Consider the following 14,107-nt stretch of genomic DNA (forward strand, 5'->3'; position numbering starts at 1 on the left):
AAAACTAACACCCACTACAAAAAAAAATATGTACAAGAGATACCATATGAAACCATTAAATTTTTATTTTTTTATTTTTATTTCTGTTTAAAAGTGTACATATTAAGGATATTCACAAAATGTATCACATGAAGCCATTGCAAATTTTATCCCTATAAATTAGAGTCAAAAGCGTTCAAATCCACCCATTACCATTTGTGCTATTATAAAGTGTGTTGTTTTGGAGATTCAAAAGAACCACGATGAAAGTAGTTTTAAATTAACCAAAAAGGTAAATAAAAAACAAAAACGATAGTTATGAAAATACAGATTTTTAATGTCAAATGACAAATTATGTTGGGTTTGGAATGTGTACAAATAACCCGTCGTTTTGCTGTCTTACACGACATTGAGGCGAAGGCCGGAAGATATGAACGTTTTATCATACGAACATTGCTCTGCTTGCTTGAACTCTTTCAAATCCCGCATCCGATTTCCAAGCTTGGCCCATTACCAGAAATAGCACCATTGGGGATTTAATATCTCATCCAATTCGAAACCTCTACTAATAAACACTGCTTTTTGGTTAGAGTTGAATAGGAGACACAGACATACAGAGATGGACACATCTGTTGTTCGGCAGGACATATTTGCACCCCCTAATCTCAAACCCCTAAAAAGGTACGGTATTGCGTTCAACATCGAAATCTTTAAATCTGGAATTTATTTTGCAGATATTGTTGAGAAACCATAGAGGTGGAGAAATATTTTAATTATCGAATTACATTGTGTTCGATTGGGAAGACTGAGCTGGAAAATAGGAACGCGGGAAATCGAAGGCAGACTTTTATTTACGCATAGGCGCAATCTTTTAAGTTTGCTCTTGCGCTCATACGAAGAGGTGCGCTTATTTCTTTCCCGAAACCAAGTCTTTTTGAACACCACATGACTGTATTTTCTTGGTAAGAGTTAAACTGTTTCTATTATGAGAGACGGGGCAGAGCCGAATTACGCTTAAATAATGGCAAAGCCAACGGAGGCTCCTCTGCATAAATCTCTCAATGTAGCTCCTTACGTAAATGCTTATTTATGACATCGAAATATATCAAGAACACCTTTTTAATTTATTTTTTGGCGTTCTGTGGTTTAAACACCGTGAGCGGATTTACATATTTACGTTTTCTAATTATCTCCACTTAGTTAAATGTCTAACTTGCCACTGGCCAGGGTACGTTAGGATGGGCATGCTAGCCACTTTTCGAAATCACGGTGCTGGGGGACGTCAGTACGTACTTAAAGAAAGGGAATGTTTTGAATGAATTAAGAAAATTAATCATGAAATATGATTTGCCGACTTCACTAGTGACGTGGAGACTGTAAGTAAGAAGACTGAAATTGAAAAGCTGAAATTGTAAGTGAACAATTGGACTCCTGAGAGTTGAAAATTTGAACACTGAAGCTGTACACTGAGGGTTGCTTCCTTTAAATGACTACTGCCGGTCACCGCTAACAATTCCAGCAAGAAAAACCAGCAGAGTATATTGTACATCCCATTTCTTCATCCTCCTCTGCTGTTCACCTGAATTAAATTGTTAATTTTCCTGCAAACCTAGAATCAGACACTTAATTCCTAGCAGATTGCAGATTTATTGATAAATTGCACAGCTAGGTTCATTAACAAAATAAATTTGGATTCGTCTTGGGATAATGGCCCAACTGAGGAAACACATGTACAACACTAGATTTGATCTAACTGACCAAGCCCTCCGTAGCTGATCTGGATCTCCTGGCTGCCTCCTTCCTCAGACCCAACACACTAGAGTATCGCAATCCTTACGCCTCTCTCAACCTTGTGCTGCTCTATGGCAGTGTCCTTTCGCTCTCCTTAGCCTTGCTTTTATAACTTTTTGTCGAGCAAAATCCCTAACCCTAATCTCCAAAGTGATTGACGACTGAGATTAGATCTTGTCTTACTTGAGATCTCGGCTTTACTTTTTCTAATGTTTCTTTAGTTCAGTAAGCCAACATAACAATTATTTGTTTTTCCCAAGTTAAACTTAGGTTAAGTTACAAATGCAACTTGCTCACACTAGAGCAAGCGTTTAAGGAGACTTTGGGCGACTTCTACACGCCTAAACACTTAGGCCTATGCAGAAATACCTTTCAAACCCACAAACCATGAAATCCTGAAAACCGTTAAGTCTGTTGAATTTTGAGTGAAATTTAAAATTCTAGTTTCTCCTTATGAAATCCAATGAGGTCGAAACCACTCTCAAACATCCTAAGTGATTTCATGGTAATGTTAAAAATTTAAGGAAAATGATGAAAATGAAAGATAAAGGAAATGTCACTTTTATTTTAAGAATTTAACATTACGATTGATTGCCAAAGTTGCTATGGTTGAGATGTGTGAGGCAAATGAGAGGAGAGGCATTCTTTTCTTGGAGGGCATGTTTTTGAGGGAAACAACCCCATCTGTCCCTCAACTGCTTCAAAACTCACAAAACCGCATTTTGTGGGGTTTATGACGAAACTGACCCGTTTGGTCATAAACCGACCAGTTTATGCCCGATTAGACCAAAGAACTAGGGGGTCCGCTCAAATAACTTGGTTTTTCAATCTGTTCGATGGCCTGGGCTAATGAACTAGCCGGTTTGACTAGTTTACTGTTCGAGTTGGCCGATTTTGAATACTATTGTTTTGACTGTAAGGAATAGGATTCAAGATTGAGCATCTATAACTTGCAACATAGATCTCATAATCTATATTCTGCAAAACTTCATCATGTATTTCTAGGAATCTTATCAAGATCCCCTTTTTTGATATATGACATCAAAACTGTACCCTATGACCATTTAAATGTTAAAATATGAGATAGCGTTGGGAAGAATTTCCCTTGAGAAATCCATTAATCCCCAAAAGTAAAATTCAAATGGATGAAGAAACTTGTTATTACTTGGCACAAATTTTATTTTGAAAATAACTATGAACACTCTTATATCCAAATGATCATTTGAATTTAAATTCTTAATATCTCTCGCCAAAGTTCAAGGTTGGCTTAAGAGGGATTCATGTCGACTTCCTCGAAGGGTCACGACCCTTCACAGAAACAACTATATATATCCCATTGAGATGATCTTCCAAAGGCGCTTCGGATGGCAGAGATTGGTCTGAGATTTCCGGTTACATAGGTTTTCTCTTTCGCTCTTGGTATGGCACAAATCTTTCGCTTTTGGCATGATTGTAATGACTACAGGACTCTCGCTGCGTATGACGCATTATATCCTTTGGTCTTGCATATGGCTACAACACTCTTGCATTATAACTACAGGTCTCGCATTATATCCGCAAGTCTCGCATATGGCTACAGGATTCCCGCACTTGTAGAGGTCTCACTCCTTGTATCAATTAGGCTTGCTCTCGTATATGGTTACAAGACTTCACTCTCGTTACATAACTTCTGCTTTTGATTACATCTGGTCTTGTTTTGATAACGTATGGTTTTGATTTGTATGATCTCGTTCTTGGTACCTTTTTCTTGGAATGATATATCTGCAATGGCTATGACATGTTCTCACATCTCTCATAGTAATGGCATAGAATGATCTCGCTCTGGTATGATTCAATAATGGCCTGTAGTTCACTCGACCCAGGTGATGGCTCCCAATATTGGTTGTATGGCCCAGGTGCATCAGCCATAGTATTGGTTTGCTCGACCCAGGTGATGGCTCGCAGTATTGGTTCGCTTGGCCTAGGTGATGGCTCGTAGTATTGTTTTGCATGGCCCAGGTGATGGCCCGCAGTATTGGTTTGCTTGGCCCAGGTGCATGGCTTGCAATAGTGGTTCACATGGCTCAAGTGGATGGCTTGCAGTATTGGTTAACAGTGCCCAGTGGTCAGCAGTGCCCAATGGTCAACAGTCCATAATGGTCAATAGTGCTCGATGGTAAGCAGTGCCCAATGGTCAGCAATGCCCGATGGTCAACAATGCTCGATGGTTAACAGTGCCCAGTGGTCAAAAGTGCCCAGTGGTCAGCAGAGCCCAATGGTTAGCCGTGCCCAGTGGTCAGTAGTGCCCGATGGTTAGTAGTGCTCAATGGTCAACAATGCTCGATGGTCAATAGTGCCAAGTGGTTAGCAGTGCCCAGTGGTTAGCAATTCTCGATGGTTAGCAGTGCCTAGTGGTCAACAGTGCCTGATGGTTAGCAGTGCCTAGTGGTCAACAGTGCCTGATGGTTAGCAGTGCCTAGTGGTTAGCAATCCTTGATGATTCGCATGGCCCAAGGTGGCCCAGTGATAGCGGTTGGCATTGCCCACGATGGCTCGGTGGCAGTGCAGGTAAAGCAAGAAGAATAGTACTAGAGAACCCAACACTGAGCAGAAGAGGGAGATCGAAAAAGCTACAGGAGGCAACAGTTCGAAACCCTGGAGGGTTTGTGCAGTCCTAGCCGGAGGGCTGATTTTCGAGGTAGTCTCTGTCTGAGTGAGTCGATAGAGAGAAAGGACTCCCAGTTCAAAAGATTGCCGGGGTAGAGGGAGTAGCGTTGAAGCCTCAGCATGAGGAGAAGCTGGTGGGACGCAATCCTTTCTATAGGCCGTTTTGCTGGGCAGAAAGACGTCAGAAGAGAAGGACAAAGAGGGAATTTTTCCTCAAAAGACTTCCCGACAGAAGTCCGTTTCCTCATTGGCTGAGCAACAACAGTGAGAAGCAAAGAGGAAATTTTCGACATTTGTGGCAGAGATGGAAACCCGTGGCTTGAGGGATCATGATAGGTTGGACGGAGCTTCCAATAATGTCATCTGGAAGGCTAGAATGTCATTCCTTCTAGATGAACATGCCTCAAGACATATGTCGACAACGTGATCGCTGTGCTTGCAGATGTAGATCCGTTGAAGAAGTATCGAGCTGAAATGGCAAAGGCAAAAAGAATGATCCTCGATGGAGTGAAGGATCATGTTGTTTGTCACATCGCTAGTAGAGGGATTGCTAAGGAGATGTGGGATGCGTTGTCTATGCTATATCAAGGATCTTTCGAGCAACGAAAGATGTACTTAGAGCAAAAACTGGGATTTGCATAGATGTAGAAGGGGGAGCAAGTGGGTCTGTTCCTCAGCAAGCTTCAAGAGACTCGAGTTGAGTTATCAGCTGTGCGGTCTACACCTCAAGATTCCGAGTTGGTTAGACTGGCCCTTAATTATGTCTCAGATGAGTGGCAAGTCTTTGTTCAGAGTATCTTGAGTAGGGCGACTTTGCCGAATCGGGATGAGATGTGGGCAACTCTTAAGCAAGAGGAGTTGAGGAGAGATCTAGTCAAGTGTAAGCTTAGCGGAAGCAACAGTGGTGGGTCGAAACCCAAGAAGGAGGAGGAGAATGCAACTCTTGCATCAGAGGGGCAGCAGGAGTAGTGGAGGCGGAAGAAGGACGTCTCGAAGATAAAGTGCTTCAGGTGTGGTGAAATGGGTCACTACGCAACACAGTGTCCTCTCAAAATGAAGGACAACGATGAGAAGCACGATCGGAAGGCTGCACCCGCGAAGATCGAGGAGGAGTTTGCCATGACAACTGAGATACCTCCAGGAGGGAGGTGGGCTGATTTGGAGCTGTAGTTCGAAAGAGCTACAGATGGGTAGGATCCTTGAGGAGCCCATCTCTCGGATCAATTCCTTGCTACGAGAGCCTAGATCAGAAGTAGCAAGATGGACTAGTGTCAGATGATGCCGAGGAGTGTCGGAGAGATAGTTGCAGTGGCTAGGAGCGCCAGAGACTAAACAACGCAGGGCAGAGTTGGTAGCCATGCAGATGGCACAGAGCAGAGGTTAGCAACATCGCAGAAGATTTAGAGAGTTAGCGCAGAGACTAGCAGCAGTCAGGCTCCAACATTCACATGGTATCATGTTGAACACAGTTAGTTCAGTAATTTGGGATGTTTTTCCGTTGCTGATGCAGTAGCAGCAACAATTTGCAGTGTAGAGGCAATTGGCAGTGGCAGTGCCAACAACAACACAGATCCAAATATTCAGAGGGAGTTGCAGTATGGATGCAGTGTTGACAGTGGCAGGGTCAGCAGCAGTATAGATTCAACATTTGCGCAGTGGTTGGTGGACAACATGTCAAACATCAGCAGCGCAGAGGGAGATGTTACAGAACAGAGTGATGCTTCAGCAGGTTGCATATCCAGAGCACGTTCCTCTCTAAGGGGGAGTGTTGATTTCTGCTGGCATCGGATGTGTTCTAAGTCTCAAATTTTGCAGGGAGGCTTGGGCACATGTATTCCAAAGAACCCAAAAAGCGTTTTAGGAAATTCCGCCCAAAAACAGTTTTATTAAAATAATTAATTATTTTTAATTGGACCCTAAGTCTAAACTTAGGAAAATAAAATAATTAATGGGTATTAATCTAATTGTGGGTGTAAATTCTAGAAGAAGACGAGGATCAAGCATAAATGATCTTAGCCATTGATTAGCTTTTAATTTGGGCCATTGAATGTCAATGAGAAGATTATTTAAGGAGGCTTGAGGGTCATTTGGAAGACACACAGAGAGTTCAGAGAATCGATTTTCTGAAGCAGAGCAGCTACCGAGAGATTTTCAATAGTGGGCTATTGCAGTGAGGGGCAGGGATAGTTGGGTTGGAGTATCTTCTCCAGGGCCCAGGATACACAACAAAGAGGCAAAGAGACACCAGGAGGAGGCAACGCAGACCCAGGAGGGGTTAATGCTGGGCCAGAAGGGCCCACGCAGAGCTTGACGCTGAGCCAAGAGGGATCGCACAGAAGCTGTGCAGTGTTTAGCGCGGAAGTCCGAGTTTGCTGAGGGCGCTGACATTTCTGAGCCGGGAGGGTTGGAAACTGCTCCAGAGGGAAAACGTTTCCTAGTTGAGTTGACGCAGAGCCTTCTGAGGCTGACGCAGGGCCAATGCAGAGATAGCCGGGGACAGTTGGTTCAGCTGTCGGAACAACCGGGAATTGCCGAGTAGAGTGAGGTAATCTCACTAAGTTTTTCCGCCTGTTTATTTTCTCCGTAATTGGATTGCTGAAAGGGCATCCAAAGTTGTATTCATAAACTACTGCTTAATAATATAAAACCCTCAGAGCTACTGCACCGGTTTTCCCACATTGGGTTTTTCTGTGGACATTTATCCAAAAATAATTGTGTCACTTGTGTTGTATCTTTCTCTATTGTTCTGTTCATGTTTTGGGCATATTATTTAATTGGTGTAGGCTGCAGTGTGTTAGCTTCGATATTTGCTGTAGGAAGCAGTAAATAATTTGTTTCAGTAATTAACAAATAGGAGAAGTTTAATCAATTGCTGCAGTAGTTGATTCAGGTGGGATTTTTGCATTTTCACAATAGCCACCTATCTAATGAAGATGTCACAAATAAGAGACTAGTTGCAAAGGCTTGGGGAGACTATTTAAGACTCTGAAATGACTATCTGTGTACTAAATGCCTTGCCACTTGATTGGAGTAGTTTTGCAACTAGCATCTACTCAAAGAAAGATACCACACCTTTTGATGAATTATGGGCTCAATGTATCTTGGAAGAATCTAGGATCAAGGCAAAGGATGACACTGAATCAAATGAAAGGTCTCAAGCCTTTATTGCAAGGACCAAGAAGCTAAAGAAAGGAAAGTTTGGAAAGTCCAAGAAGAAAACAAATATGTATAAGATTCAATGCTTTGGATGCAATGAGTATGGACACTTTGAAAGGGATTGTCCAAACAATAAATTGGACAACAAAAGAAAGGAAAGAAATGAAGCTCATATAGCCGAAGAAAAGGGAGAACTTGAGAAGAAGCTGAAAGGAGAAGATTCCAAGGATCTTTACCATTGAAGGAAGCTCCATCACTGTTAGGTTCCTTATGAAATTTATAGAAAGTAGAGTAGCATGTATAGTTGCATTCTCTAAGTAGAAGTCTTGATTTTTGTAAAGACATGGCATCATAGATAGAAGCACATGATAGTAGAAAAATTAGAATCTACTTGTTTAATTTGCTTTGGGAAAGATCATCTAGTTTAAAGAGAATGAGAAGATTGGAACCATATTGCATATTATTGTTCATCCAAGCATTTTCTAACATCATGTTAGAGGTAGTCATTTTGCAAAGAGGGATCATCAAGATCCTATAAGAATCATCATTTTGGAAGATTCTTGGAAGCAACATTATGACTGGTATATATTCCATCTAGTATGGAAACAATACTCTTGAAGGATGAAGTAATGCAGATGGTCAAAATTGCAATATGAAAGGCATAATGAAAGTCTTTCTTGGGAGAAGGAACCTATCTTTGACAGGTATAAGAAGCAAGTTCATTTAAGAAAGGATGGCTAAAAGATTGTATGGAAGCAAAGGTATGCATATTGTAAGTAACTCTTCTCTAGGGTAAGGTTCATTTCTACAAGGATCTTGCAAAAAGAGTTGGATATAGAAGTGTGCTCGGTAAGTCTTCTATATGGGTGCATGATGCTCGAAAGAAGAAATTTGACATGAATGGAGATCAAGACTCTCTCACAAAGATTGCATGGCATAAATACAATAATATTGATCAACATCAAGTATAGTTTCCGAAAGAAAGAAAGGGAGTTAACAATGACAACTCCAAGGAAGATATTGTAGCTTGGTAATCAAGTTCAATCCATGGGCACCTTGATTGAAATGGATGCAATGGAAAAGGATTCTTGTACAATGTGCAAATGAATCATGCGAAGGATGTTGATCTCGAATCGAAGGATTCAAATAAGTAAATACTTTGATGAAAAGGGCCATCATGATAAGGTAAATATGATATTTAATATTTTGTATTGGTTATCTGGTTAACATATTTTTTCGCTTCCTAGAAAGATGTGGCAAGAATACATGATGACAGTTGAGGCAAGTTCAACTATTGGTATTGTACTCGATTCAAAGAACATATGGATTGAGTAACTATTTCCAGTAATCCTTAAAGGACTGTGAACTCAAGATGTTCATATCATCATCTTGAAATTAAAAGGTAACAGTGTAAGAAGATAACCCGATTTTCATGTTTCTACATCAACAAAGATCACTTTCATGTTTAGAGGGAGCTATGACTAACTTGAAGTTTGATAAGGCTCAATATAATGCCTTCATTGATGATGACTAGAGGAAAGTGATATGCAAATTTGATGGCTTGAACCCTGTCACAAGATTGAAGGAAGAGGATGATTTCATAATATCTAGGCATGAAGAAGCTCAATATGATTAGATACAAAAGGAAAGAGGGAGCCATGCAACTATCTCCATAAAGAATTGGTAGCAGATACACTTATGAAGACAAGCTAAAGAGCTTGTGGTTATGACTTCCCAATTGAAATGAAGCGCAGGAATCTTCTCTATGCTTAAGATGGAGTAAAAGAAGTCTCCTTGAACAATTAAATAGAAGCAAGGATCTGTTCCTAATCAAAAGGGAATGGGGATCTACTCTCTGGTTGAGAGGGAGTGATGATGAACATCACATTTGTATTCTCTCCTTCATGTGTCATGCACTTGACCAAGACTAACAACCGTAAGTCTAAGTGAAGGCCATGAAGGGAGAATGGAGAATGGAGGATTGGATAAGCATTTGTGATTTCCTTGAGGATAGAAAAATCCAAGATAGGAAATGGACCGACACTCTTTGAGGATTGGACAGGTATCCAAGACAAGAGTGGTCAAAGAGGACCAATATTATTTGAGGATTGGGAATCCAAGATAAGAATAGTCCTAAAAGGACATACCTAGTGAACATTTGGATGGGGTATGTGCCTTGAAGAGGTAGTGTGGTATCTCACGTAAAGCCTCCCAACATTATGCTCTTGTATAAGAAAGAGCTTGTCAAGTTAAGGCCTTACTATGTTGACAATGCTGGTTGTAACAATGATGCTTAAAGATGGCTTACCAATTCAACTCTTCTTATGAGAACTCTTCAGTTTGAGAATAACCTTGTACCAAGTGTACAATTATGAATACCTCCCTAGTTAGGAGGGAGTGTTGGAAAATTTAACTAGTTTTGTTCTTCATATTTGTCAATACACTCAAATCATTATGTATATCTTATGTTAGAAGAAACAAAAGAAAGAAAAATATTATTTTTGAGCATGGGTTTCATGCTCCATTTTGATGGTCATCTAGGTAAAGCATGTTCTTCATGCTTCTAGGGTTTGTCCTGTCAAAAGAATATTTTTCTTCAGTCAAGAGAGTCGTGTTAATTGTATAAGACCCTATTGGGCAAGTTGCAACATGTAAAAGATATTGATTTTGAGTCTAGAAAGTTCTATGACCCTCCAAGGACAAGTCGGCTCTGACAATGAGAAGTCGGCCTAAAATAGGGTATTCAAACCCCACAAATGTGTATAAATAGAAGCAACATCGACCTCATTTAGCACCAAATCAATCTCTCCCAAGAAGAAGTTTGATTTGAAGCTGGGAACACAAAGAGAAAGCCAGAGCGAAAGTCTTTGAAGCAAGGAGAAATCAAGAAGAAGTAAGAAAATATGTTTTTGGGCCATTTTCTCTCACACGTGTGAAAAATATAGGGTTTTTGCAGCTATTACAGAGCAGAAGTTGCAGGTCGAAGCTGGCCGAAGTTGAAGCTGGTTGGAGCAAAATTGATCCTTGTTGATTTGGTTGATCTCTGATCTAATTGGAAGGGCTTCTTGGAGGGCTGACTTGGTGCTTGGAGGACTTGGTCTAGGGTTTTGGGTCTGGGTTTTCTCATTTGAAGTAGATTCTATAAGAAGAGGAGATTTTCTGGGTTTTCCCCTTGGAGGGGTTTTTCCCTGGCTTGGACCCTAGTTTCTATGTCCACTGTCTTTACTATTTCTGCTCTTGATAATTGTTTGATGAAAATATTTAATAAAGAAACATAAGAAGATAAATAAAGTTCACAAACAATTATTTTTTTTTTCTCGGTAAAGACTAAATCTATTAAGAAAAATCAATATGGTACAAACAGGAAAGGCAAAAGACCGTCAGACCGGAAATGATAGATACATCAACTTCGGTCCCGGAAGAGAGATACAATCACTGAGCTACAGGAAAGACAAAAGGCCGACAGACCGGAAATGATAAATTCACCAACCTCGGTCTCGGAAGGAAGAAACAAACTCTGCTACACCTGAAGATTCGATAGCAAATACTAACTGTCAGGCTGTTACCCCAGCGGGACAGTGATTACACCACAATGTTTTTTCCCTTTCTTTTTGTTAACTTTTGTCCAGCCCTCATGAGGAGGATGGGCAAGAACAACTTGGAGACTGGAGTTCTCTATCATTGGGGACTCCTTCTCTGAGTCAGAGGAGGAAGTCTCATGGGGACGTTTCTGGGAATTTGCTGAGACATGGGTGTGCTCCATAATGTTCGTGGGCGGATCCATCGTCTGCGGCATCTGATCTGGTTCTGACTGATTTTCCTCCTTTTCCATACTTGGAACCTTTTCCATACTAGGGGGGCTGGAGCTTCCGGTTGGCGGCGGTGGGCAGGGGGCCCAACGCTTGGGCTTAGTATGAGCAAAGAGGCCCTTTTTTGCTCTTGCTGACAGCGATGGGCAAGAGATATGTAGGTGCCCTGTTTGGTGACAATGACGACATCTGAAGGCAGTGTTCTCGTACTCTAGAAACTGGGTCCAGATAGCATCCTTGATCTTGAGATTGATGTACTCTGGCAGTCCCTTACTTAAATCAAGCTCCACACAAACTCTGGCGTATGTATAGAGACCCTGCCTCTCTCTCTGGTAGTCTCCCTTCCAAAAGCTACCCAAGGCATTGCCTATTTGCCTGTATACTTCTGTACGCCACAGGTGAACTGGGAGATTTGGAAGCCTGATCCATACCGGAGCCTTGGTGATGACTGCTGAAGCTGGGTCAAAGTCGGGAAACCATGGAGTTAGGAAGAGACCAGCTGAACCCATGAACCAAGGGCCTTCGTCTAGGGCATTGTAGCAATGCTCTAGGTCATCGAACAACACTATGAAATATCCTTTTGCACAGAAATAAACCTTGCAACGATCAGTCCAGTTGTCTTTGATCTAGTCATAAAGATCCTGTGAGCGCGGCCAGAGCCCATTGAATCTGCAGATGATGGCTCTTTCAGCAAATTTCTGGGTTTCGTCTTCAAGATCAGGGTAGGAGATTTCAACTGATGGGATCTCCTCCACTTTGTCAACCAAAAAGGGCTTGGGTGAAGTCTGTATTGGTGGCTCTGTCTTTTCAGCCTGCTTGCCATGGACTGCATCTTTGTACGAAAAAACCTTAGCTGAGGAAGGCTCTCCCCCAGCTCCTCCTCTAAGACGAAGGGAAAGGATAATAGATGCGTCTTTCTCAATGCCATAAAAAGAAATAGGAAAGAGATCCTCAAGATGTTTACCTTGGTAGAGAAGCCGTTGGTCTGCCGAAGGGATTCCCAATTTGATGTCCAATGCATGCTTGAGATTCCGCACTGGATCCGCCTGGCAAACCCATTGAAGCATAGTTTTTCCTGAAAGAAGCCTGATTTGAATCTGGAAAGCTGCGGATGATTCTGAAGGCTTTTTTCCCCTACCGATCTGAGGAGCGGGAAGGCAGATGCCTTGATAGAGTTTCGAATCCGGCCTTGGTCTAGTGTGCAGGGGCGGCATGCATCTGATTAGTGTCGTCCCTTCTTTTCTGGAAGCGCTGGTCCGAGGATAGGCTAAGGGAGCCGCACGATTTTCCTTGTCCACTGCTTCAGCAGTTGAAAGGGGGCTGCTCCGTCGCGCCGTGGAAGCAGGGGGACGGGGCCAAGTTTTCCCGGAGCTCTCCGATAAGAGGATAGCAGGCTCTTCTAGATCTACAACCCCAGTGATCATGGCATGGAGATCTTGAGTACCTGCCGATGAGAGAAGACCCCATGAACTTTGCCCAGATCTCTTCAATCCCTTCGCGGTCGGAGCGATTTGTGACCCAACGGCGGCCTGGGGCCTGGAAGCATCAAAGCTGGGGTTCGAGCCATTGAAAATGGCGTGGCCTTGTTGCTGATCTGCAGCAGAGAGACAGCCCCGGAGTCGATGCTCCGATCTCTCAAACCTTTTCTCACGCAGCGCAATCCAGGAGCTGACGGCGGCCGAGGGCAAGGAGACGGGGGAGCTAGGGTTCGCCATTCCGAATCCCGAATCTTCTTTCTATCGTTCACAAACAATTATTAAGGTTAATGAGAATTTGAATTAATAGTTGCCCTATTGCATTCTCCAACAACACTATAACCCACCACTTCTGCATTGTTTGAGTTTTTGCTTGGTGGTTGAGTTGTCGAAGTTAAAGATTCTTGTGGGATTGAGAGAATTAGTTCATTTGCTTGGACAAAATGAGGCCATGAGCAAGTTCCTCGGTTCGGGTGATTCCATTGATCCATCATATGATTTTCCATAGGTATACTTGGCTAAGAACAAGATCAATGAACCTCCTCCCTTTTATATTTCTTTATCGGTAAATGGATTTTTACTTTCAAATTGTATGTTTGATTCAAGAACCTCAACCAATGTTATGACAATGGAGGTGATGAATTAGTTAGGGCTAACAATTTCTAGACCATATAGAAATGCACAGGTAATGGGTTCACATGAAGAGTGGGTATATAGAGTAATTAAGGTTCTTCAAGTCAGATTGCAAGGGTACCTAGAATTTTTTTTGACCATGAACATTGTAGTCATCGATTGCCTCACCAATTGGGGCATGATTTTATCTCGAAAATGGGTGGCTGACGCAAGGGTTAGTACCCAGATGGACTGGTCATATGCATATATTCTTGTGGATTCATGATACATGAGATTGTTTGGCGAGAAGAAGGCACTCCTCAATGTAGAGGACCCTCAAAAGTTAAATAATGAACCTTTGTATTTAGAGATATTGGAACTTGATTTGGGGACTTATGTGTGCATGATGAGTCATTGCTGTCAATTTGTTACCAAGAGTGGTCTAGACAATTTATGGACTATGCACTTGGATGGTACACAATCTCGTTTTGGACTTGGTGTCTGTGTTGTTTTCACATACCCTCAGGTAATTATTTATTTATTTATTTAATTTTTTCATTTTTTTTAGAGTTTGATTGCACTAACAATATGGCTGAGTATGAGGTTTTGTTGTTAGGTCTTAACTAGGGACAAAAAATG

General features: G+C 41.8%; 1 protein-coding gene across 6 annotated transcripts in view; it reads left to right on the forward strand.

The window, feature by feature from the left end:
* Nucleotides 1–358: 358 nt before the first annotated feature.
* LOC149153497 (uncharacterized) overlaps nt 359–14,107 on the forward strand; it is a 746,732-nt gene continuing 732,983 nt past the window's right edge. Inside the window, exons 1-3 of one of the 6 annotated variants that reach the window (XM_089440789.1) lie at nt 364–608; nt 639–660; nt 784–880. In XM_089440789.1, coding sequence (XP_089296915.1) covers nt 599–608; nt 639–660; nt 784–880 — 129 coding nt within the window. In that variant the 5' untranslated portion in view covers nt 364–598. Of the gene's footprint in view, nt 661–783; nt 881–14,107 lie in introns of those variants that run through there. The other 5 variants (XM_089440793.1, XM_089440790.1, XM_089440791.1 and 2 more) reach the window with 5 other exon arrangements.

Source organism: Pinus tabuliformis, chromosome 9 (assembly GCF_031772625.1).
Source record: "Pinus tabuliformis cultivar Carrire ecotype Pingquan chromosome 9, CPIR1, whole genome shotgun sequence".
Lineage (NCBI taxonomy): Eukaryota > Viridiplantae > Streptophyta > Pinopsida > Pinales > Pinaceae > Pinus > Pinus tabuliformis.